The 23,466-nt window shown below is 46.1% G+C and overlaps 2 protein-coding genes across 4 annotated transcripts in view; both read left to right on the top strand.

Annotated features, from left to right (window-relative positions):
• The window catches only part of INPP5B (inositol polyphosphate-5-phosphatase B), a 59,702-nt gene extending 48,758 nt beyond the window's left edge, over nt 1-10,944 (top strand). Inside the window, 7 exon segments of the mRNA XM_047793413.1 lie at nt 551-713; nt 2,292-2,527; nt 5,231-5,344; nt 7,126-7,210; nt 7,879-8,006; nt 9,329-9,440; nt 10,101-10,944. Coding sequence (XP_047649369.1) covers nt 551-713; nt 2,292-2,527; nt 5,231-5,344; nt 7,126-7,210; nt 7,879-8,006; nt 9,329-9,440; nt 10,101-10,216 — 954 coding nt within the window. The 3' untranslated portion in view covers nt 10,217-10,944.
• Nucleotides 10,945-11,983: 1,039 nt separating this feature from the next.
• MTF1 (metal regulatory transcription factor 1) overlaps nt 11,984-23,466 on the top strand; it is a 49,127-nt gene continuing 37,644 nt past the window's right edge. For 2 of the 3 annotated variants that reach the window (XM_047793408.1, XM_047793407.1), the window contains exons 1-2: nt 11,990-12,068; nt 14,398-14,856. In XM_047793408.1, coding sequence (XP_047649364.1) covers nt 14,449-14,856 — 408 coding nt within the window. In that variant the 5' untranslated portion in view covers nt 11,990-12,068; nt 14,398-14,448. Of the gene's footprint in view, nt 12,069-14,397; nt 14,857-23,466 lie in introns of all 3 variants that reach the window. The other variant, XM_047793406.1, reaches the window with a different exon arrangement.

Genomic DNA, 23,466 nt, shown 5'->3' with positions numbered 1-23,466 from the left:
AAAGACAAAGGCAAAAAAACAAAAAAGAATATGCAAACTTTGATTTCTCCAGGAAATTTATTTATAAAACAACATGAGTTTTAGTTGAACATAGACAGCTGGGAGTTCCCGTCAATGGCTCAGCAGGTTCAGAACCCAACTAGTATCCATGAGGATATGGGTTCGATCCCTGGCTGCGCTCTGTGGGTTAAGGATCTGGCATTGCCACAGGCTCTGGCATAGGTAATAGATGTGGCTTGGATCCTGCATTGCGGTGGCTGTGGTGTATGTAGGCTGGCAGCTGCAGCTCCAGTTCCACCCCTAGCCCGGGAACTTCCACATGCCAAGGGTATGGCCCTAAAAAGGAAAAACCAAAACCAAAACCACAGACACCTGGTCTTTTGTGGTAGCTGTGGCCTTCCAGGTGAATACTGAAAAGCAGAAACATGATTTAAAAGTGATGGTCCTTGGTTTTTTTTTTCTGGAGAGGACAGGGCTGGCCCAGTTGGAGTGGCTGGGCAGGTTGCTAAGGAGAGCGTGCTGGTCTGACTGGTCCCGGGCTTGTTCCCAGTTCTGTTTTCAGAATGTGAAGTTCATGCAACTCCAAGTAGAGTCCTTTACCATTCAGAATGGACCAGTGCCGTGTCAATTTGAATTCATCAACAAGCCTGATGAAGAGTCTTACTGTAAGAGGTGGCTGAACGCCAACCCCAGCCGAGGGTTCCTCCTGCCGGGTAAGGCCTCTGTTCCCAGGTTTCTGGTCGCTGGTTTGAGGAACACTCTACTCTATCTTTGCTCATTTCCCGGAATGAGCTGTTTGTTTCTGAGTGTTTCATTGTCCGCCTGAAGCTTTTCAAAGCCCTGTGGCTGAACCATCCATAAATAAAATTTTAAATGGTAAAGAGCCTGAGTGAGTTCAGCCCCCAAAACCTTCTCAGTCTCAACCTGTGTGTATGCTCCTTAATTTCACTCAAAGAGAAAGCACAGGGTGGCTGTGGAGCACGTGCTGGTGTGTAAGGAAACACTTCCACTCTGCCTCACTGTTCAACTCCCAGCTGTCTGCTCTTGTGGCGAAAGACAGTGGGGTGATAATCCAGAAATGATATCTGGCCCTAGAAGTCACTACCCATGTCTTTCCCCTAACTCCTCCTTGGCACTGTGTTGTGCTGTGAGGTAGAGAGGTTAAGCCTGTTTTGCAGACAGCTCATAGGCTGATAATGTGTTATATTTTCTGCCAGATCAAGTGTCGTCATCTGACCTGGCTCAGGGCAAGCTCTTTGATCCACGCCTTCTGATCATATTAATAATTTCTTGGAGTTCCCTTGTGGCCCAGCAGGTTAAGAATCCGACTAGTATCCGTGAAGACTCGGGTTCAATCCCCAAGCCTCCCCAGTGGGTTAAGGATCTGTTGTTGCTGTGAGCTGTGGTGTAGGCTGGCAGCTGCAGCTCCATTTCAACCTCTGGCCTGGGAACTTCCATATGCCACAGGCGTGGCCCTAAAAAATATATATAATAATTTCTCGCTTAAGCTGTGCCACTTAGAACACAGCTTTCATAAGAGTTACCTATTCATGGTTTTGTTTCTATATCCCCCTTGGGCTATAAACTCCTTGTTCATGTGTCTCCTGAATGCTGAGCAGGTAAATTCTGGTTGGAGGGCTGACACCTCTCATTTTCTCTCTCTAACCCTGTCGGCCTGACTCTCTTCCGGCCTGTCTTCTCCCTTCACCTTTTCTCTTGGCTTCTTGCCAACCAGCACTACTTTTTTTTTTTTTGGAATGTATATCTCAAACATAACGTTATTTATTTATTTTATTTTATTTTATTTTTTTATCACATCTGTAGTTGTATAATGATCATCACAATCCAATTTCACAGGATTTCCATCCCACAACCCAAGCACATCCCCCCATCCCCCAAACTGTCTCCTCCGGAGATCATAAGTCTTTCAATGTCTCTGAGTCAGCATCTGTTCTGCAAAGAAGTTCAGTCTGTCCTTTTTTCAGATTCCACATGTCTGTGAAAGCATTTGATGTTGGTGTCTCATTGTATGGCTGACTTCACTTAGCATGATAATTTCTAGGTCCATCCATGTTGCCAAAAATGCCAGTATTTCCTTCCTTTTTAATGGCTGAGTAATATTCCATTGTGTATATGTACCACATCTTCTGGATCCACTCCTCTGTCGATGGACATTTAGGTTGTTTCCATGTCTTGGCTATTGAAAAAAGTTCTGCAATGAACTTTTATTTTATTTTATTTTTGTTTTTGTATTTTTTTAAGCATTACTTTTTAATTTCTAATTTTTTCAGATTCTATCATTAAGATTGAATTGGAACTATTTGTAAATAAGACCACAGCGACCAAGCTCAACTCGGGTGAAGACAAAATCGAGGACATTCTGGTTCTGCACTTGGATAGGGGAAAGGACTACTTTTTGTCTGTGTCTGGGAACTACATGCCCAGCTGTTTTGGATCGCCCATTCACACCCTGTGCTACATGAAGGAGCCCATCTTGGACCTGCCCCTAGAAACTATTAGACACCTGGTGAGTTCTGTGCTGCAAGGAAACATCTAGAACTATGTAGCAGCCAAGCCAATCAAACAAGATATTCCTGTGCCTACCTTCTCAGGGACCGGAGAATTCCTTAGCCTCCGTAGAGTTGGCAGACTATATCGATTATATATTCCTATTTAATAAGCACCCTGATATTATCAGTGGTTTAAAACAAGAGCAAGTTATTGCTTCTCATGACTGTGAGTTCCCAGTGTGGCTCTTCTGCTGGTCCCCCCAGGCTCATTTGTGTGGTTGCAGTCAAATGGTAGCGGTGATGGCCCCCCACGTCCAAGAGGCCTCCCTCCCTTGTCTTGGTGTTGGCTGCTCCCTAGACCTCTCCTTCCACATGGGCTTCATCACCCATGCGTTGGCCCATGAGTGTTGGTCCGTGCATTCCCAAGTGGTAGTAAGGGTGTGAGAATAGCCTTTCTTGATCCCTGGCCATCTTGGTGGCTTCTCTTGGTTGAGGTGCCCCACAACTAAGGCAGGAAGGTGGTAGCCGCAAAGAAGATGAAAAAGGCACTGAAGTCAGTCAACTCTCAGCTCCAACTCATTATGAAAGGTGAAAAGTATGTGCTGGGGTACAAGCAGACACTGAATATAATCAGACAAGGCAAAGTGAAACTGGTCATTCTTGGAGTTCCCATTGTGGCTCAGTGGTTAACGAATCTGACTAGGAACCATGAGGTTGCAGATTTGATCCCTGGCCTTGCTCAATGGGTTAAGGATCTGGCGTTGCTGTGGCTGTGGTGTAGGCTGACAGCTTTAGCTCTGATTTGACCCCTAGCCTGGGAACCTCCATATGCCATGAGTGTGGCCCTAAAAAGCAAAAAAAAAAAAAAAAGAAAAAGAAACTGGTCATTCTTGCCAGCAACTGCCTAGCCTTGAGGGAATCTGAAATAGAATATTATTCTGTGTTGGCCAAAACTGGTGTTCATGGCTACAGTGGCAGTCATATTGAATTGGACATAGCATGTAGAAAATACTGCAGAGTGTGCATACTGGCTCTCATTGATCCAGTGATTCTGATATTAGAAGCATGCCAGAACAGACTGGTGAAAAGTAAATCATGCACAATTTTTCTTTAATAAAACCAGCCAGAGCTTATTTAAAAAAAAAAAAATTTTTTTTTTTTTTTGGAATTCCCATTCCTCTTATGACTCAGCCGAAAAAAATCTGACTAATATCCATAAGGATACGGGTTTGATCCCTGACCTTGCTCAATGGGTTAAGGATCCGGCTTTGCTGTGAGTTGTGGTATAAGTTGTAGACGTGGCTCGGATCTGACATTGCTGTGGTTATGGCGTAAGCCGGCAGCTATAGCTCTGATTCAGCCCCTTTCCTGGGAACCTCCATATGCCACAGGAGCAGCCCTAAAAAGACAAAAAAAAAAAAAAAAGACAGCAGAAGCTTGTAAGGCCTCTCATAGCTCAGGCTCCAAAACTTGCACGGTACCACTTCTGCCACATTTTATAGGGCAGAACAAGTTGAGAGGTCAGCCCAGATTCTAGGGATGGGGAAATACTCTACTTCTTGATGGGAAAAGCTGCAAAGTGTTATTGCCACGTTTTTCAGGCTTTCATACATAAAATATCAGAGAAATTCAGCCATAAATACTAAGATAATGAAATTTCCCTGGCTTGCAATATTATCCTTTTTCTGTTTTAATTATTACTTGGTTGTTTATCATTCTAAACTAAATTTTCTGAGATCTTAAAGGCTATGGAGACGATTCTGATACAGGGGGCCTAGTTTGTGGCAGATTTTTTTTTTCAGATTTTTGATAATAGGTATGCTTTTCTTTTTTCTTCCATTGCATTTTTTTTTTGCTTTTTTGTTTTTTGGGGTTTTTTTTTGCTTTTTTTAGGGCTGAACCTGCAGCATATGGCTATAGGGTCTCAAATCAGAGCTGCAGCTGCCCCCCTACACCACAGCCATAGTAATGCCAGACCCTAGCCACAGCTGTGACCTACATCACAGCTCATGGCAACACCAGATCCTTAACCCACTGAGCAAGGCCAGGGATCGAACCCGCAACTTCATGGTTCCTAGTTTGGATCATAACCTGCTGGGCCACAATGGGAGTTCCTTCCATTGCATTTTAAAATTTAGGGACTCTTGGAGTTCCCTGGTGGCAAAGTGGGTTAAGGATTCAGCATTGTCATTGCTGTGGTTCAGGTGTGGCGCCTGTTCGATTCCTGACCTAGAAACTTCTTCATGCCACAGGTGTAGCCAGAAAAAGTTAAAAAATTAAAATTTAGGGACTCTTGAAAACAGAGGCCCAATAAGGGGAGTAATTTGTCATGGGTCTTGTGGCAAGTTAATACTGGATCTGGACCTTGTATTTGGATTTCTGGATTCCCAAGTCTTGCTTTTTTTCCCCCACCAGACCATACCATCTCTCTGCTTCTGACAGTGAAACGCTCTAGGCAGGGTGTTTTTTCTAAGATGATGCACATTTTACTCCGTCATTGGAACTGCTTGCCAAAAGCCACTCCCAATTCTCAAAGTCACCTTTCGCACCTTGCTCGTGCCACCTGATTTCACTTTTGCATGCTGAACTTTTGCTGAGGGACATTGAAACACTTCCCTTCTTCCATAGGTTTGCTTCTCCATGTACTGCGTTCTCCTGAAGCCGGCCAGGCAGAAGTGCCATTGGTGGACCTTCTTGTCATGCTTTTAATTTCCTTTCAGACTTTAATGCAACTACAGACTGAAGATGATGGGAGCCATTTGGAGAAACCCATGGATATCCCCAAAGAGCTCTGGATGATGGTTGATTACCTGTACCGAAACGCCATCCAGCAGGTAGGTGGTGGTGAAGCAGTCACACCTGATGGAGGCCAGCCTGCCTTGAGAAAGAGCATCAGCCCTGAGAACTTTGGGCCTAAAAAGCTTTTCCCCTGCAGAACCTGTGGAAAGCTGTTCTTTCCGGGGACTGGATGAGGGGCATGTAGGTTCATTACATATTAAGAATTATATACAGCACTCGATTCCATCCCCCTGCCCCGGAGGAGAGGGGGAAGCAGCTTTGCACAGGAAGGCCTTTCCCAGCACAGTGTGTTCCCTCCCCTGGCCTCTGGGGTCCCCCAGGTAGAGAGCCCTCTGAAGACTTCTCAGGATGTCAGCCTGATGTCCTTTTCGGGAACTCTCGAAAGCTTCTGGGAATGGGAGGGGCTCACTTGTTGACAAGCCAGCCAGGCAGGGGACCAGACGGAGCCTCTGGGCCATGAGTCAGGAAGCTTGATTTCTAGAGTGAGTTTAGCAAAAGCTTCATGAGATCAGATTGGTCATTTTCACTGACTCATCCCTCTGGGTCCCAACGAGACCAATAGAAACTCTATCATCTGCTGCAGCTCTGCCACTTGGTAGCAAGCTGCATCCTCAGGATGGTCTCTCTCCACTTTCCCCCTCAGAGTTACTGAGCGTTACAACGTCCCAAACCCTGTGCTGAGTGTTTTACAGCACGGCCTCACTTAGTTCTCACAGTAGCTCTCAGATGAGAAAACGGATCCCCAGAAATGTTCAGTAACTTGGCCAGGGTCCCAAAGCTACAGATGGGCAGGATTGGGACTCGAACCCAGGGAGTCTATAGAAGTCACATTCCTTTTTTAATTTGGCTGCACCTGAGGTATATGGAAGTTCCTGGACCAGGGATCAAACCTGCGCCACAGCTGTAACCAGAGCCACAGCAATGAAAACACCGGATCCACTGAACCACAAGGGGACTTTCAAAGTCACATTCTTAAGGTCTTTGCTAAACTACCTTCTCTGCAGAGTTCCTTTCAGGTGTAACTTTTGTGTAATACATGTAATATTGTTCAGTTACAGGGCATTGAATCATTTTATAAAACGAATATAAGGACTCAGGGAAATACTTTTATTGCCATATCTCATTTTCTCAAAGCACTGAGATGCCTTTTTTTAAAATTTTTTTTTGTCTTTTTTTTTTGCTATTTCTTGGTACGTTCCCGTGGCATATGGAGGTTCCCTGGCTAGGGGTTGAATCGGAGCTGTAGCCACCGGCCTACACCAGAGCCACAGCAACGCGGGATCCGAGCCGCGTCTGCAACCTATACCACAGCTCACGGCAACGCCAGATCCTTAACCCACTGAGCAAGGGCAAGGACCGAACCCGCAACCTCATGGTTCCTAGTCGGATTCGTTAACCTCTGCACCACGACAGGAACTCCTGAGATGCCTTTTTAACTTTCTCCATCTTAAAAATGATATATTGTCCTCAGTTTTTTTTTTTTTTCCTTCTGTGTGGTTAATCCCTCCATAACACTGCAAGAAACATAGCTACTTTAAAGTTTTCCCTGAGGTTGGATCTTATCGATGTGTTTGATGTGCCGTACGCAGAGTTTTGTAATAGGTGTCTTATGCTCGTGACCTGGTGTGGGAGCTGGGGAAGGCCTGTGAGGTGCATTAGCCACATCTGCCTGCATCAGCTCATCCACTAGTCGGGTTCAAAGGCCTCAAGACCCTGCCCCTTTTTATACTCTGCTAGTGATTGTATTTCTAGGTCAAGAAGTCATTGCTGCTTTTCTGAAAATACAGTTATTTTGTGACTTTCTTTCCTTTTTCAGGAAGATCTGTTTCAGCAGCCAGGCCTGCGCTTGGAATTTGAACACATCAGGGACTGTTTGGATACTGGGACAATTGATCACCTCTGTATCCTTCCGACATTCGTGTTTGTTTTTGTTTTTGTTTTCTGTCTTAGAAGGGCTGCACATGCAGAATATGTACGTTCCCAGACCAGGGTTCGAATCGGAGCTGTAGCTGCTAGCCACAGCCACACCCACAGCCACGCCAGATCTGAGCCTTGTCTGAGACCTATATCACAGCTCACAGCAACACTGGATCCTTAACCCACTGAGTGAGGCCAGGGATCGAACCCGCATCCTCATGAATGCTAGTTGGGTTTGTTACCGCTGAGCCACAGCAGAAACTCCTCCTTCAGACATTTGTGTGTACACACCTGTGTGCATGGACACATGCTTGTGTGTGTGTGTGTGAATGTGAGTGAGGTGAACAAAAGGAAGGGATGATAATTTAAGGTTCAAAATCAGATATTCTGTCCTCAGCTGCCATGTTTTTCCTACTTAAAGTTTGCGTAGAGAAGACTTGACAACTTTAAGCAACCAATATAGCAGGAATTCAAGGGGGCCCGGCTGAGCTGACAGATAGCTTGGCCCCTTCAAGATGCCAGGCTGGCATCCCAGCTCTGAGCAGAGAGCCTGGCCGGGCAGGCAGCACCCTGGCATGTGCTGGCTCCTGGGCCTTTTCCTAACAATGACCCTGGCAGTGGCATCACCCGTTCCTTAACGCTGGGGCCAAAGCTGCTAGCAATCATTCCGTAGCCGAAGCCCTGCTGCTTTTCCTGGAGAGCCTGCCAGAGCCCGTCATCTGTTACAGGGCCTACCGAAGCTGCTTGGAGTGTTCTGGCAACCTCACAGCAAGTAACCAGGTGAGGGGAAGCGGTGAGCATGGGTGTGTTCATGGTGGAGCCCTGGGTCTCCTGGGGCCTGAGGGAACAAAGTGGGTGCCAGCCCCTAAATGCAGTGTCAGAAACCTGACTCCAAGTCTTTCCTTCCCAAACCTGTTCTTCCTCTCAGGTCCCTTTTTCTTTCTATGGCATCACCTTAATTCCAGGGACTCAACCCAGAAACCTGAGTCATTTCTGACTCCTCCCCTCCTCCCTTCCCACATGCTCAGTCCCCTTGATCTGTCACTCATCTGTCTCCCATTCTTATTCCACTTACCTAGGTTCAAGACCCTGCATTCTGGCTCTCTCTCTGCTGATTTGCTTTGCCTTCTGCAATTAGATTGTGGTTTCTTATTTATTTATTTATTATTTTAGGGCCACACCCATGGCATATGGAGGTTCCCAGGCTAGGGGTTGAATCGGAGCTGTAGCCATTGGCCTATGCCGCAGCCACAGCCACACCAGCTCTGAGCCCTTTCTGCAGCCTACACCACAGCTCACAGCATCGCCAGATCCTTAACCCACTGAGCAAGATGAGGGATTGAACCTTCGTCCTCATGGATATTAAATTCATTTCCTCTGAGCCACGATGGGAACTCATAGATTGTGGTTTCTCAAGCTTTCATCATGTCTCTGTTGGTCAGAAACACTCTCCTTGCCAATTAAGGATTTTCTTAAACAAATTTTCTGGACTTTTTATCATCTATTCTAGTAATTCATATATGTAACAGGCCACGGCAGAATAATCTAGAAAACATGCTAACGAGTTCCAGAACTTTACCCCATATCCACTGAATCAAAACCTCTTTGGGAATATGTTTTGTACAAGCTTCTCAACCGATTCTGATATGCAGATAATGAGAGTACTCAGTGAATTCCAGCCTGATCAGCCCTTCCAGGCTTAAGGCCTGTTCAAATAGTAGTGCTCCTGCCAGAATTTTCTCACAAGGTCTTCTCTCTTGTTATCTCACTGGTTTCCTTATCTTGCCTTTTTCTACACTTTATTTTACTCTAAATACACTGGTCCTTACCCCTTAAGTCCAGCCGTCTCATATTTAAGACCCAGCTAAAATGTTTTCTGTACCTTTAATTCTTTTGAGAACGTGCAGTTAGAAGTTTGACCCCTAAGTTCATATAGTGCTTGATCTGTGTTTCTCTTTTGGCCCTTGTGCCAAGTGCCAAGTGATCAAGGTTTTCTGTGCACAGTTTTACTCATGTATTTGGACCATGTATTCAGTCCCTGGAATATAGACACTTGGCGAATGAATGAATGAAAAGACAAACCCCACTTCTTGCTCTTTTAGGTCATCACTACTCTCCCCGCATGCCACAGAAATGTCTTCACCTATCTGATGGCGTTTTTGCAAGAACTGCTGAAAAATTCAGCAAGAAATCATTTGGATGGTAATATTCTAGGTAAGCCGCCAAATGTGTGTGGAAAGCATATGTGCAAACAAGGGACTCATTATGAGAAAATAGTTGAGGAAGGGCCCTAGTCCACTGCAGTAGAACTGAAATCTCAAGCTGTGGGCCAGGATTACCCTCAGATAGATTTTTCTTTTTTCTTTGGCCACTCTCATAGCAGGCGGACCTTCCTGGGCCAGGGATCAAACCTGTGCCACAGCCCCAACTCAAGCTGCTGCAGTGACAATGCCAGGTCCTTAACCTACTGCATCACAGCAGGAACTCCTCAAATAGTTGTTTTTTGGTTTTTGTCTTTTTAGGGCTGCAGGCGCAGCATATGAAAAGTTCCCAGGCTAGGGGTCAAATCAGAGCTGCAGCTCCGGGCCTGCACCACAGCCATAGCAATGCCAGATCTGAGCCACATCTGTGACCTAAGCCATAAGCTCTCAGCAACGCTGGATCCTAAATCTACTGAGCGAGGCCAGGGATCGAACCTATGTCCTCATGGATACTGGTTGGATTCATTACTGCTGAGCCACAATGAGAACTCCCTCAAATAGCTTTTTTAAGGTAGAAAATACTGCTTTGGAGCACCCCTCCTCACTCCTAAAAACACGAGAATAAGTAGTACTTCTTTTGCTGAACCATTTGTTTTCTGTGTTTTTCATGCAGCTAGCATATTTGGTAGCTTGCTGCTTCGAAGCCCAGCTGGTCACCAAAAGCTTGAAATGGCAGAGAAGAAGAAGGCTCAAGAATTTATTCACCAGTTCCTCTGCAACTCACCCTGAGCCTCTTCATCTCCTCTCCTATTCTGCCTGGGGCAGCCAGTTACCAGCACCCCCTGTTTGAGCTCAAGAGCTGCCTTAAGAGGATGTGAACCCCCTTAGACACAAAAGTGGCAGCTGCCTGTTTCTCGAGCCCAGACCGCCCTCCCCACCATGGCTGTCACTCTCGGTGCTGCTGCAAGTTGTGAAGACACGGGGGGAAATCCACCACAATAAAACTGACATTCATTGTTCAACTTTAGTAATGTAACAGATAGATCTCTATTTTTTTTTTTTAATGTTTAAACAACTGTACTTCATGTGCTCATTCTACCTGCCTCCAGGGCATACAGTGCCTTCCCTGCAGCTTGGGCCCAGCTCCTCACAATCAGATAGCTGAACAAACTTTGGAGTCCGGAAGGATAAATGAGTTGGATACAGGAATGCAAACGGAAGCTGCTGGATAAGCAGGTCACAGCCACACCAGATGCCTCCAGCACTCTGTCTGAGGACATGTGTGTATACATATGCAAACCCTACCCCACTTCCAGCTCAAATGTGGCTCACCTCTGGAGCTGGCCACTAAGCCTTTGAGGCCAATACAATGGCGTGAAAATGAAAATACTGAAGAAATTGTTGTTCTGGTGAAACAAGTGGAATTTTCTGGCCAACGAATCCTCCAAACTGTATATAATGCATTCCCTCTCTCACATGTGTAATATATTTTAATGATAAATATATTTTTAACAGTGGTGTTTGTTTTTATCTTTTAAGAGGTGGCAGCTCTCAGCAGGTGGACCTTTGTGGCTTAAGCACTGGGACAGCTGGTCAGGGGCCAGAGAGATATTTGCCTGGCAGTCTGGTGTTAATAGCCACTATTCACATTTTTCAAGCAAGAGAGTACAGGCATGGCTGCAACCCCTTGACCCCTAATCTAGTGTCTAAGGGTTGTCCCACTCTGAATATCCTAGAGAAGTAGCTTAAAAAATAGGCAGTGGCTGCTGAGAAGTTCTGACAGCTACATCTTCCAGGCATTTACAAGTCAGGAGCCGAGTGAAACCTCTTCTTGGAACACTACTTGCTGTTCCTTGGGAGTGCAAAGTGATTTAGATGTGGGCCAGTAGGATGACAATGTGAAAGGGAATGGCCAGTAGGTGGCGCTGCCTTGGCCTGAGCGCGAGTACACTGGAAGTCGACAGTCCTCTTCAGGGAAAAAAGTTGGAACAAACGGTCTGGACAGGTGGGTGAGGGAGTTGGGCGTCTTAGAGCATGTGAGACGGGGAAGAGGTGGAGGCATCCTCTGACCAGCCTTGGAATACTCATTTCTGCCTTTGGGGTCCAATCTAATTTTCTTGGGCCCTTCTGCCCATATTAACTTTATTAGGTGAGGAGGGGAAGCTGGGGCCATAGTAGGAGAAATGAGGAATATCACAATTTTACAGGCTTCCCCCTTGCGGTCCCGGCCGGAATTCGGCGGCTGTGGTCCTTCTCGTTGCATTTGTGGCTACCAGGGTGAAGGCAGCGCAAACTGGGTTGAGGCTACTTTGGATTAGTGGTTGGATTAACAGCCGGTGCCTCTGGAGCGGATCCTCGACTCCCGGAGGAGAGCGGACAAGGCGAGCATAAGCCCGCGCGGGACAAATTTACGCTCCGCGATGCCCTGCCCCGCCTCTCCCGCTCGCCAATTGGAGGCTCGAGCTCAGCCTCCACACCAGCTAAACCAACCAGAAGCGCCAGGGAGAGGCGGAGCCCATATCTGCTCCTTCCTCCGGAAAGCGGAAGCGGAAGTGACGTTCGGGGAAGGTGGGGGCAATCATGGTGCCGCTGGGGAGGGGAGAAGCTGCTGCCGCCGCCGCTGTTGCCGGGAGCCGCGGAGGTAAAAGGCGAAATTAGACGCGGCCTGGGCTGGGGACTTCCTGGGGGGCGCGGGACTTAGGCTCCCTCCTGAAGCATTTCCCAGTAGGGACCCCAGTCCGGTCACCATAGGGACCCCACCCCTCCTCCGTTTCCATGGGGATGGGTATCCAGCCCCCCTCCCCTGTTTCCATGGAGATCCGGACCCTGCCCCTCTCCGTCCGGCTTGGAGCCCCCCAGCCTGTCTTCGGGTTTTTCCGTGTAGCCCCGGACTGGGGGTTATCCCAGACAGGTTCCTTTTCCCAGCCTCCTCTCAAGGGTGCTCCGTTTGTACTTCTCGTTTGCTACCTTCGAATCTCCTGGTCTTGTTTGTTCCGGACAGTTGGTCTCCGCGTTGCCGCCTGTGGTGCCGGGTCAGCCCAGTGGGGTCCCCGGTACTCTTATCTCTCCTCTCAGATGCAGCGAAATGTGCATCTGCCGGGTTGCGTAAGCCAGAGCAAGGGGTCGGGCCGGTTCCTCCCGGATCAGATCCCTTGGCCTGTCTCTGGTAACTACTACTCTGTTTAGCTGCCCTACAGCGTTAAAGGTTCACTTTAATCCAGAGCAGAAGAGAAAGCTAAAGTGCAAAGCCAGACTGAAAACTAAAAGTGATGTGCTAAATATTTTAAAATTCACTCCTCAGTCTGCCAAAGCTACATTTGTAGAACCTGTGTGTTTGCAGGTAAAAGAAGAGTCACTATAAAAAAGACTCATCATTCCCTCATTGTAGAAAGGACACTATAAGGCATAGTTACTAGTGGACACCAGATTGTTTTAGGAGAGAAATATATAAAGTGATCTTCACTAGATATGCCTGATTAGGGATCAGCCCCTCTACCCATCTGTTCTTGGAAGGAGGGAACAAATTCACACTTGAGTCCTCCAAGGTTGTCAGACATTGTGCCTTGACATACATAATCTCTTTTACTCTGAACAACAATTTCATGAGAACAGGAATTACCAGTCCCACCTTACTTGTGAGAAAAACTGAGGCACAGAACATTTACCCCAGTAGTAGTAAGTAGTAGAGCTGGGATTTGTGGGTAGGTGACTCTGCCTCCAAAGCCCTGCCTATTCCACCCTAGACTTACTGTCTCATGGTCTGATTTGGGGGATATTTGGGGGGAGTGTCCTTTCTTGAAGATTTATAGCAACTCAGCCTTGAAGCACTTTGCCCTTATTTCCCCTAGAGTTTTTTGTTTTTTTGTTTAGCTTTTTTTTGGGGGGGGGCGGTGGCCATACCCATGGCGTGGGGAAGTTACTGGGCCAGGGATCAGACCTGAGCCACAGCAGTGACAACACTGAATCCTTAACCGCTAGGCCACCGGGGAACTCCCTCTTTAAGTATTTTGACCAACCTTCAAAGTGTTTGGCAATACGGCATATTTGGAAGGTCTCATGAATTGCTACTTATTCCTTCCATTAACTTTTTTTTTTTTTTTTGTCTTTTCCAGGCCTGCACCTATGGCATATGGAGGTTCCCAGGCTAGGGGTCTAATTGGAGGTGTAGCCGCTGGCCTACGCCACAGCCATAGCAACACAGAATCGGAGCCAAGTCTGCGACCTATACCATAGCTCACAGCAATGCCGGATCCTTAACCCACAGCATGAGGCCAGAGATCGAACCCTCATCCTCATGGTTCTTAGTTGGATTCGTTAACCACTGAGCCACGACGGGAACTCCCCATTTTTAATTTTTTTTTTTGTCTTTTTTGCTATTTCTTGGGCCGCTGCTGCGGCATATGGAGGTTCCCAGGCTAGGGGTCGAATTGGAGCTGTGGCCGCCAGCCTACGCCAGAGCCACAGCAACGCAGGATCCGAGCTGTGTCTGCAACCTACACCACAGCTCACAGCAATGCCGGATCGTTAACCCACTGAGCAAGGGCAGGGACCGAACCCGCAACCTCATGGTTCCTAGTCGCATTCGTTAACCACTGCGCCACGACGGGAACTCCTAATTTTTTTAATTAATTTATTTTTTTGGCTGCACAGCATGTGGAAAGTTCCCAGGCCAGGGAACAAACCTACATCATAGCTGTAACCAGAGGCACAGCAGTGACAGTGCTAGATCCTTAACCTGCTGTGCCACAAGGGAACTCCTTCCATTTTTTTTTAAAAGACATTCTTTTTTCTTCAAGATAACTTGATGGGTTTAAATTTAGACTTAAAAAAAATTTATTCCCAAGGAAGATGTTTTTCATTTCAAGATGTTTAGCCTGCTCTTGAAACGAGAGGAAAAAAAGCCCTGTGATTGCTGAGGAGGTCCCTGGTCCTGTGCTATGACTCCTAACTCTGGCTTTGTTCTGTTGCAGACAGGTCACTACCTTTCCATTTCTCACAATTGGGCTGAGCACAATTGAACCATGGGGGAACACAGTCCAGACGACAGCATCAGCTACTTTGAGGCAGAGGAAGATGAGCTGACCCCCGATGACAAGATGCTCAGGTTTGTGGATAAGAACGGACTGGTGCCTTCCTCATCTGGAACTGTTTATGATAGGACAACTGTTCTCATTGAGCAGGACCCTGGCACTTTGGAGGATGACGATGACGATGGACAGTGTGGAGAACACTTGCCTTTTCTAGTAGGGGGTGAAGAGGGCTTTCACTTAATAGATCATGAAGCAATGTCCCAGGGTTACGTGCAACACATCATTTCACCAGATCAGATTCATTTAACAATAAACCCTGGTTCCACGCCCATGCCAAGAAATATCGAAGGTGCAACCCTCACTCTGCAGTCGGAATGTCCAGAAACGAAACGCAAAGAAGTAAGTATAGCGGCGGGTGAGGGCCCAGTTTGGCTTTGGGGAAAGTCTTTACATGAGTCTTTCTGGCAGTTTCAGCTGGGGAGTGTAGGGGTCCCTGGAATTGGGACCTGCAGTGCCTTTCCTTACTGTATATGCCTCACGTCTTGTTGTGACTGCTTTCTGGAACTTTTGGTGTGTACGGCCACATTGAAATTTGGGAAAAGTAAATTACCATTTTTCAGAATGTCCTCCCTAAATCATAAATAAAATAGAAAATTCACTCTGGTAAATCCATGTTTCTGATGTAAAAGTAATAGAACTTGGCCTCGCTCTGGGTTGTGTGAAAATGATTTGTTTTGGAGAGATGAGTATTTGCTGGAATGTGCTTTATTTGTGAACACTTAATGGATAATGAAGGCTAGCTTTCTTTTGTAAGAAACTGAGGCAAGAGACAGTAAACCAGGAGTTCCCTTGTGGCACAGAGGGTTAAGGAGCTGGCATTGTCACTGAAGTGGCTTCGATCACTACTGTGGTGCAGGTTTGATCCCTAGCCTGGAATTTCCACATGCTGTGGGCACATCCACCCTCCGCCCCCCAAAAAAGAGAGACAGTCAGTGAGAGCAGCTTATCTAAATAAGCTTTTATGCTCATATTTAGCTAATGTGAGTAAGGTAACACTTATTACAATGCTTTGAACACTGTAAAGTGTTGTACAAATTGTACTAGTGGTGATAATTAGCAGGAGTTAACAATGTAGTTTAATCTGAGGGCTAATTGCAAGTCAGCTGGAAAAAACGGATCCCTGCTAATTGCATTGCCAGGGACTAAATGTAAGATTTTCCACACAGCCATTGTTTAGCAAAATATTTTTCTCTTTTGTTGTAATTAAGGTCTTGAAACTGGAGAATTTTATGGTTTATGGCATGTGTGTTTTCCTTTGCTAGCCTTAGAATCTCAGAGCTGAAAGGAGCCCTAGCAAGACCATGCTGTCTTACCTCCCACCTCAACAGGCATTGCTCTATAGCCTCTCTGACACCAGTTCCTCTGATCTCTGCTTGAATATTTTCATAATGATGAGAGCACAGTGTTTCACAGTTCAGCCTAATACATTTGTTGGCCAGCTCTGATTGTTAGAAAGCTCTTACTCATGCGGAGCCAAAATCTACCTTCCTGCAGCTACTGCCCACTGGTTCTAGTTCTTCCTCTCTGAACAGTGAGCTAAACCTTCCTCTGCCAGGACAACCCATCAGGTAGTTAAGATCAGAGGCTTCTCTACATCTTCTCCTGTGCAGGCTAAACACCTCCATTTACTTAAATGTCTCTAATCTTGGGATATTTTTCCCCTAGTTTCTCATCAGCCTGGTCACCTTTGATTGTACACGTTCCAGTTTTCCAAAGTCCTTAAAATTCGTAATTGAGCACGGTCTCACAAGTGTGAGTCAGCTAGCACTGAATACCGTGCAATTCTTATCTCTTAATCTGGACACTGTCCTACAATTACTGTATGATCTGTATTTTATTAGCAATGATATTTTACTGTTAGCCTGCACTTGGAAATCCCTAGAATAGTGTCTTTTCACTGGGGCTAGTTTTGTCCCCCAGGAGATACTTGGCAATGTCTGGAGACGTTTTTGGTTGTCACACTCTGGAAGTGCTCCTGGAATCTAGTGGGTAGAGCACGAAGAGCCTGTTAAACATCCTGCAGTGCACAGGACAGCCCTCTGCAACAAATGATTGTCTGGTCCCAAATGTCAGCTAGCTCTATTCCAATAAGATTTTACTTACAGAACAGCCCGTGGGCTACCCGGACTCCCTCTAGACTAGACTATAGGGAGTTGTAGAAGAGGAGGGTGGAAGGGTAGCAGAGGTCCAGACTCAGAAGGCAGTGATGGCCTGCTCAGGGTTTGGACTGTATTCTAGGACTAGCGGGAAACCACTGAAGGTGTCTGAGCCACAGACTGATGTGGGTAGCGTAGCATTTTAGAAAGCTTGCTCTGGTAGCAGTGCTGGCATGATTACCCAGGTAGGAGATAGTTGTAGTTTTGGTCTGGAGTTTCACTCGAGTCTGATGAAGGGTAGTATGGGAAGAACCAGAGCTTTTGTTGAAGTGTAAGAGAACTTGAGTTTGAAGAATGAGCCGTGAATTGGGTCTGATTCAAAGGATTCATCCGTTTTTCCAAGTGTGTTGAGTTGCTTCTATCTCTTAGCACAGGGACCACAGGGATGACCAGTGGAGCTCCCAGTCTAGGTAGTGAGTTAAGTAGTTCCAGTCCACTGTGATAGGTGCTTGGAGGCATGTTCAGAGTGCCCTGTGCGTGCGGAGGAAAAAGCAGCCAACTTGCCTGTCCCCCTCACTGTCTGGGTATGGTGATTCCCTTATAGGAATCAGGAAGAAGCCAAAGTTCGATGGGAAAATGGACAAGTTGGTTGGAGTATATCGGATGTGTAGTCCCTGGAGAAAAGTAAAGTGAACAAGTTGAGAAGCCCTTTGGAAATGTGGATCTGAAGTCAAGGACATGGTTTGGGATTAGCACTATGAATCCAGGCGCTCCTGCTGTGGCACAACGGGAACGGCAGTGTCTTGAGAATGCTGGGATCCGGGTTTGATCCTCAGCCCCGCACAGTGGCTTACAGCTCCGGTGCGCCACAACTGCAGCTCAGGTCCCAACTGCAGCTCAGATCCGATCCCTGGCCCAGGAGCTCTGTATGCCACGGGGCAGCCAAAAATGAAAAAAGAAAACAAAACTGTGAATCCATGAAAGGGCAGTAGTTCAAACTGTGGGCAAATTACCTGAGGGAGAAGTAAGAGTTGTTCTGAGAATCTAAGGGTTAGAAAGAGAAAGAGGAACCAGAGATCACACAGTCCCAGGAATGGATGGTGTAGTGTTGTGGAAGCTGAGGGGAGAGAGATTCAAGACGTGTGACTATTCCTTTGTGACCCTGCAGAGGGATTGAGGAACCCAAGAGAAGCTGTTAGTTGTGCTGTTTGTGCAGTTGACCACATCATGGGAGGACTTTCACTAGAGCACTGGGGGCTGAAGCCAGTGGGTGGTGAGGAAGCAGGAGGCAGGAAACATTAAGTTTCTTATTTTTTATTTTTTTTAATAGGGTAGTTGAAGGAAGAGAGTGATGAGGCAGTAGTAACTCATGGGGATTGAATCATTTTTCAGCAGAGGAAATTTGAACGTGGCTTAGGGCCTTAACTTTGCCATCCTCAGTTAATGATTACTATGAGAGAGTGTTCCAAGAGCAAATGCTTGGGAAACAGTGAGTTGAATCAAGACAGGGGTTTGTTTATTAGTATGGGATTTTTCAGGAGCTTTTGATAATAAATAAGAAGGAAGGAAAGGGAGAATTCTCCAAATATTTTGAATTCGGGAAACCATTTTTCAGGTCTCATTTCCACAATCAGTATTCTGTGGAACACATTTTGGGAAATGCTGAAGTAGGCAGAAAAGGAGGAGATGGTAGGGAAGGAGTGATTATGCAATCAGTGATATGAGCTGTCACTTTCCCACTCCGTCCTACTGGCAAGCCTGCTTTAACAGTCCTGTCTTCTGGTCGTTAATAGTCACGTGGAGGAGTTCCCCTTATGGCTCAGCAGAAATGAATCTGACCAGCATCCATGAGGACGCAGGTTTGATCCCTGGCCTTGCTCAGTGGGTTAAGGATCTGGCGTTGCCGAGCTGTGGTGTAGGTCGCAGATACAGCTCAGATCCTGTGTTGCTGTGGCTGTGGTGTAGGCCAGTGGCTCTAACTATGATTTGACCCCTAGCCTGGGAACCTCCATATGCCATGGGGGCGGCCCTAAAAAGCAAAAAAAAAAAAAAAAATCACATTGAATAGGACAAGGTCAAGGGCATTATAAATACCTGGTTCAGTCTACCATGGATTGAGCTCACTGTACTTTCCTCCCACCATATTTTCCCATTCCTCACAGGAGACCTACGTGGAAGATTCTAGAAACTACTTTTGAAATCATTAGGCATGAGGTTGGTTGGGGATCAAGGGAGAAACAGCAGTGGCTTTCAGTCTGTGAAAATCTTGCTAAATGACCAGGCATTCAGGAGACTGTCTTCCTGAAGCACCATCTTAATGTAGCTTTGCTTTAACAGTAATGTTGTTTTATTCTGTGGCATTTAAATCCATTTAATTGGCCTGAAGAAGCCAGTGTTTATGACTGATAACACTCTTCATGATGCTTTTACATCCCACCCCCACCCCCCGCCACACCCTTGGTCTTTTTCTCCATCTCTGTGCCCAGGTGTTATTCTGGAGAAATGAAATCATTTGATAACTAGTCTTCTTGGCTTCTTAAGCAGCTTATTTTCTGAGTCAGATTTTAGCTTGATTTTCCTGTTTACCCTTGATTGTTCCATTGTTTTCTATAGTGTGTGGTTGGCTTACCTATTCATTCCCCCCCCCATGCTTGTCTTGAACAAAAATAAACCAGCCAGAACCCTGCTACAGGCACTGTCTTCTCCTTCCAAGGGGTACTGGTCATTCTAATTCACATTGTACATGTCTTATTCTCGTACTTGCTGCTTTACTACTGCATGCCTGTTGATTTGGTAGCTTTGGAAACTCAAATCCAAATCCTGTCATTCTGCTCAGCACCTGCAGCATATAGAACTTGCCAGGCCAGGGATCAAACTCACGCCACAGCAGTGACAACGCCAGATCCTAAACCACTGTGCCAGCAGGGAACTCCCTAGAATCAGCATTCTCAAGCTTTGCTTTTTTGCTTTTTAGGGCTGTACCCACGGCATATGGAGGTTCCCAGGCTAGGGGGTCTCATTGGAGCTACAGCTGCTGGCCTATGCCACAGCCACAGTAACACCAGATCCGAGCTGCGTCTGCGACCTACACCACAGCTCACAGCAATGCCGGATCCTTGACCCATTGAGCGAGGCTAGGGATCAAACCTGCAACCTTATGGTTCCTAGTTGGTTTTGCTTCCACTGCACCACACCGGGAACTCCAAGCTTTGCTTCTTTAATATCTTTCTACTGTGGGTTTCTGAGCAGCTCTGCTTCCTTTAGTTGGTTCATGCAGTTAATGGTTTCCCAAACTTTCTTGCATCTGTGCCCTTCTTGAGAACCTGCCAGGACTGCTGGGTTACCTATTCATCTACCTCTGGACCACACTGGTGAACATAACATGCCCCCCATCTCCTGTTTTAACTGACGTGTGCTCTTCTGCTGGATAGTTGGCCAAGAAATGTGAAGTAGCCCAGGACTCACATACCAAATAATGTTCTTCATGATGCACCAAACTATCCCAGTGCATTGATGGGGAAAGAGTATCTTTTTCTACCAAGAAGCACAGTTACAGTGATGCTTTCTAAGTTAGGCTGCTTGCTGCCTTGGTCAGTGACATTCCAAGAAATTGACTGATTGATTGATTGATTTGATTTTTATGGCTGCATCTTCACATATGAAAGTTCCTGGGCCAGAGATTGAGTTCAACTGCAGCTTTGACCTGTGCTCCACCTGCGGCAATGCTGGATTCTTTAACTCATTGTGCCAGACCGGGAGATTGAACCCTCACCTGTGCAGTGATCTGAGCTGTTGCATTAGGATTCTTTTTTTTTTTTTGTCTTTTTGCTATTTCTTTGGGCCACTTCCGCGGCATATGGAGGTTCCCAGGCTAGGGGTCTAATCAGAGCTGTAACTACCAGCCTACGCCAGAGCCACAGCAATGCGGGATCCAAGCCGAGTCTGCAACCTACACCACAGCTCACGGCAACGCCGGATCCTTAACCCACTGAGCAAGGCCAGGGACCGAACCCGCAACCTCATGGTTCCTAGTCGGATTCATTAACCACTGTGCCACGACGGGAACTCCGCATTCAGATTCTTAACCCACTGCACTACAGCAGAAACTCCAAGATTTTTTTCTTTTCTTTTTATTTATTTATTTTTTTTGTCTTTCTGCATTTTTTCTAGGGCCGCACCTGCGGCATATGGAGGTTCCCAGGCTAGGGGATCCTTAACCCACAACCTTATGGTTCCTAGTCAGATTCGTTAACCACTGAACCATGATGGGAACTCCTTTTTTTTTCTTTTAGTGTGGCAAATTTTAAGTAAAAGGGATGAGACCTGACTCCAGTGTTTCGAGCCTTTTTGCAGTGTGTCCTTTGCCTTGGGAGTTCCAATCTCATTCCTTATCATCAATCCCTCAGGCAGTGGAATGATCCTCTCAGACAAACCGGGTTGTTGCTGACTCTCCAGTCTGCATACTGTGATTACTTTCCTTTACAGGGTCCCTTTTGAACTCCTATAGAATTGCCACTCAGAACTAGGACAGAGACTGTTGCTGCTTGAAATTCTAGTGTTAAGGATCCATTCATTTTTTCCCCACAAGCTTTTACTTATTGAATATCTACTTTTGTCAAATATCAGGAAGGACGAAATAGTCCCTGCCCTGGGGGACTCAGAGTCTGCAAGGGAGACTAGAGGCTTTGTGGGTAGATATGTGAGATTTGGTAGGAAACCAGGGCAGGAAGCATTTTCCATTTATTATTAGGTGAAGCCATTTCAGCCTATCCCCTGTATGCCTGCACATACATTACATACCTCTCTGCAGCCATCAGCGTTTCCATCCCTAAGGCCCACAGGCTTGAAAAAGGGACAAAGGTGGTTTTGTGTATATATTGGTTTTCCAACATGGTGCTGCAGGAATAGCAGGTCACAGATTTACATTTTATATTGGCTGTATCTGCTGGGTATTGCTAAAATTTTGCTATTGTAGGACATTGGAGAAAGCATCCGAATTTTAATGTTTTTCTCTTATTTAAATCAAGCTTATTCTGCAAGTGGTTTCTTATGTGATGTGTGAAGGGATAATTTAGATGTACGTTCCGTCTTCGTTCTTGTATATACTGCGTGGCCTTGGGCAAGCTGCTCTGTTTCCTCTTTTGTAAAATCGAAATAAAAATATCCCATTGCGTTTTGTGAAGATTAAATGAGATTTATTCATATATAGATATACAACAGTGGAAGCATAAGACACTTAGCATAGTGTCTGGTGCATGGTGGTTCTTCAGTGAATGTTCATTTACTTTCTCTTCCTCGTAGGCTTACATGGTTCTTAAGGCACGGAGGTGATCTCCTGTTAAAGAAAAGATTAAAATTATCTTTGTCAGGAATTCTTTGGGAAGCAAAGTTGTAAATTGTGTTTGGGTTCCCTGGAATCCAGTAACCCCTAATTTGCTGAGCTGTTGTATTAATATTGCTGTGGAAAGTGAGCCACCATTTCTAAGTACATTTTATAAGGAAAACATGTTCGTAGTCCCTCTGAGGGGTTCTGGGTGTGGCCTTTGCCACAGCTGACCTTCCACTCTCATACTCTGCTCCCTTGGAGTCCTTGGACTTCCTTAGCAGCAGTCCCCTGATGGTGGGCACTTGGGGCACCAGGCAAAGCTGGGGCTCTTTTTAAAAAAGATTTTTAATTTTTAGAGTTCCTGTCATGGCGCAGCAGAAACGAATCCGACTAGGAACCATGAGGTTGTGGGTTCGATCCCTGGCCTCACTCAGTGGGTTAAGGATCTGGCATTGCCGTGAGCTGTGGTGTAGGTTGCGGACGCAGCTTGGATCTAGCGTTGCTGTGGCTGTGGTGTAGGCCGGCAGCTATAGCTCTGATTAGACCCCTAGCCTGGGAACCTCCATATGCCATGGGTGCAGCCCTAAAAAGACAAAAAATTTTTTTTAGTTTTTAAAAATTGAGCTAAAATTGACTTATAACATGATATAATAGAATGATTCAGTATTTGTATATATTGCAAAATGATCACCGCAATAAGTCTAGTTAACAGCCACCACCACGCATAGCTACAAATTTTTTTGTCGTGGTGAGAACTTTTAAGATGTATTCTCTTAGCAACTTTCAAATATTCAGTACAGTATTACTAACTATAGTTACCATGCTGTACATTACATTCTCATGACTTACTTCTTTCTTAAGCTGAGGGCTCTTACAGCTAAAGAATGAGGACTTGTGTAATGCTGGCAGTGGCAGTGCCAGGACTGCAAGATGGCCAGCATCTGTTGAGTGCCTCTTATGTATTAGTCACTGTGTTAGGGGCTGTAGTATAGTTTTTTATTTAATTTTCATAACACTGGTATAAAGTAGGTACTATAAGCTCATTTTACAGGTAAAAGAACAGAGGCTTAGAAACAGACAACTAGCAGGTGGTAGAGCTGAGATTGAATCAAGGACTTTCTGGTTGCCAAAGTCTATGATTTTCTGTCATAACACCATCTTTGCAAAGACAGAGGGGAGAACTAGTCGTCGAGACCTGCTAGCTGTGCAAAGGGCTGAGAAATGAGGAGCAGCCGAATGGCATCAGTTCTGTAAGGGAGAAGGGGTGTGGGGTGTGAGCAGCTGTTTGAATTCAGCCCTGTAGTGGGTTGACGGGGTCAATGCAGAGCTCTTGTGTTTCTTCTTGGAGCTCTTTGGTCGCACATTATGGAGTAGGAGAAAGGAGGTCATTGCCAACTTGGGAACAGCGTGGGTAATGGGGAGAGGGAGAGGAAGTCCCTCGTGATGGGAGGGAGAGAGCAACCTTTATAGCCCTAACAGCCAGGCCAGTCATTTATGTGGACGAGTGTTCGTAGCCGGGTTCGCAGA

This window comes from Phacochoerus africanus, chromosome 8 (assembly GCF_016906955.1).
Source record: "Phacochoerus africanus isolate WHEZ1 chromosome 8, ROS_Pafr_v1, whole genome shotgun sequence".
Classification (NCBI taxonomy): Eukaryota; Metazoa; Chordata; class Mammalia; order Artiodactyla; family Suidae; genus Phacochoerus; species Phacochoerus africanus.
Note: the sequence above shows the minus strand (reverse complement) of the source record. Positions and strands in the feature narration are given on the sequence as shown.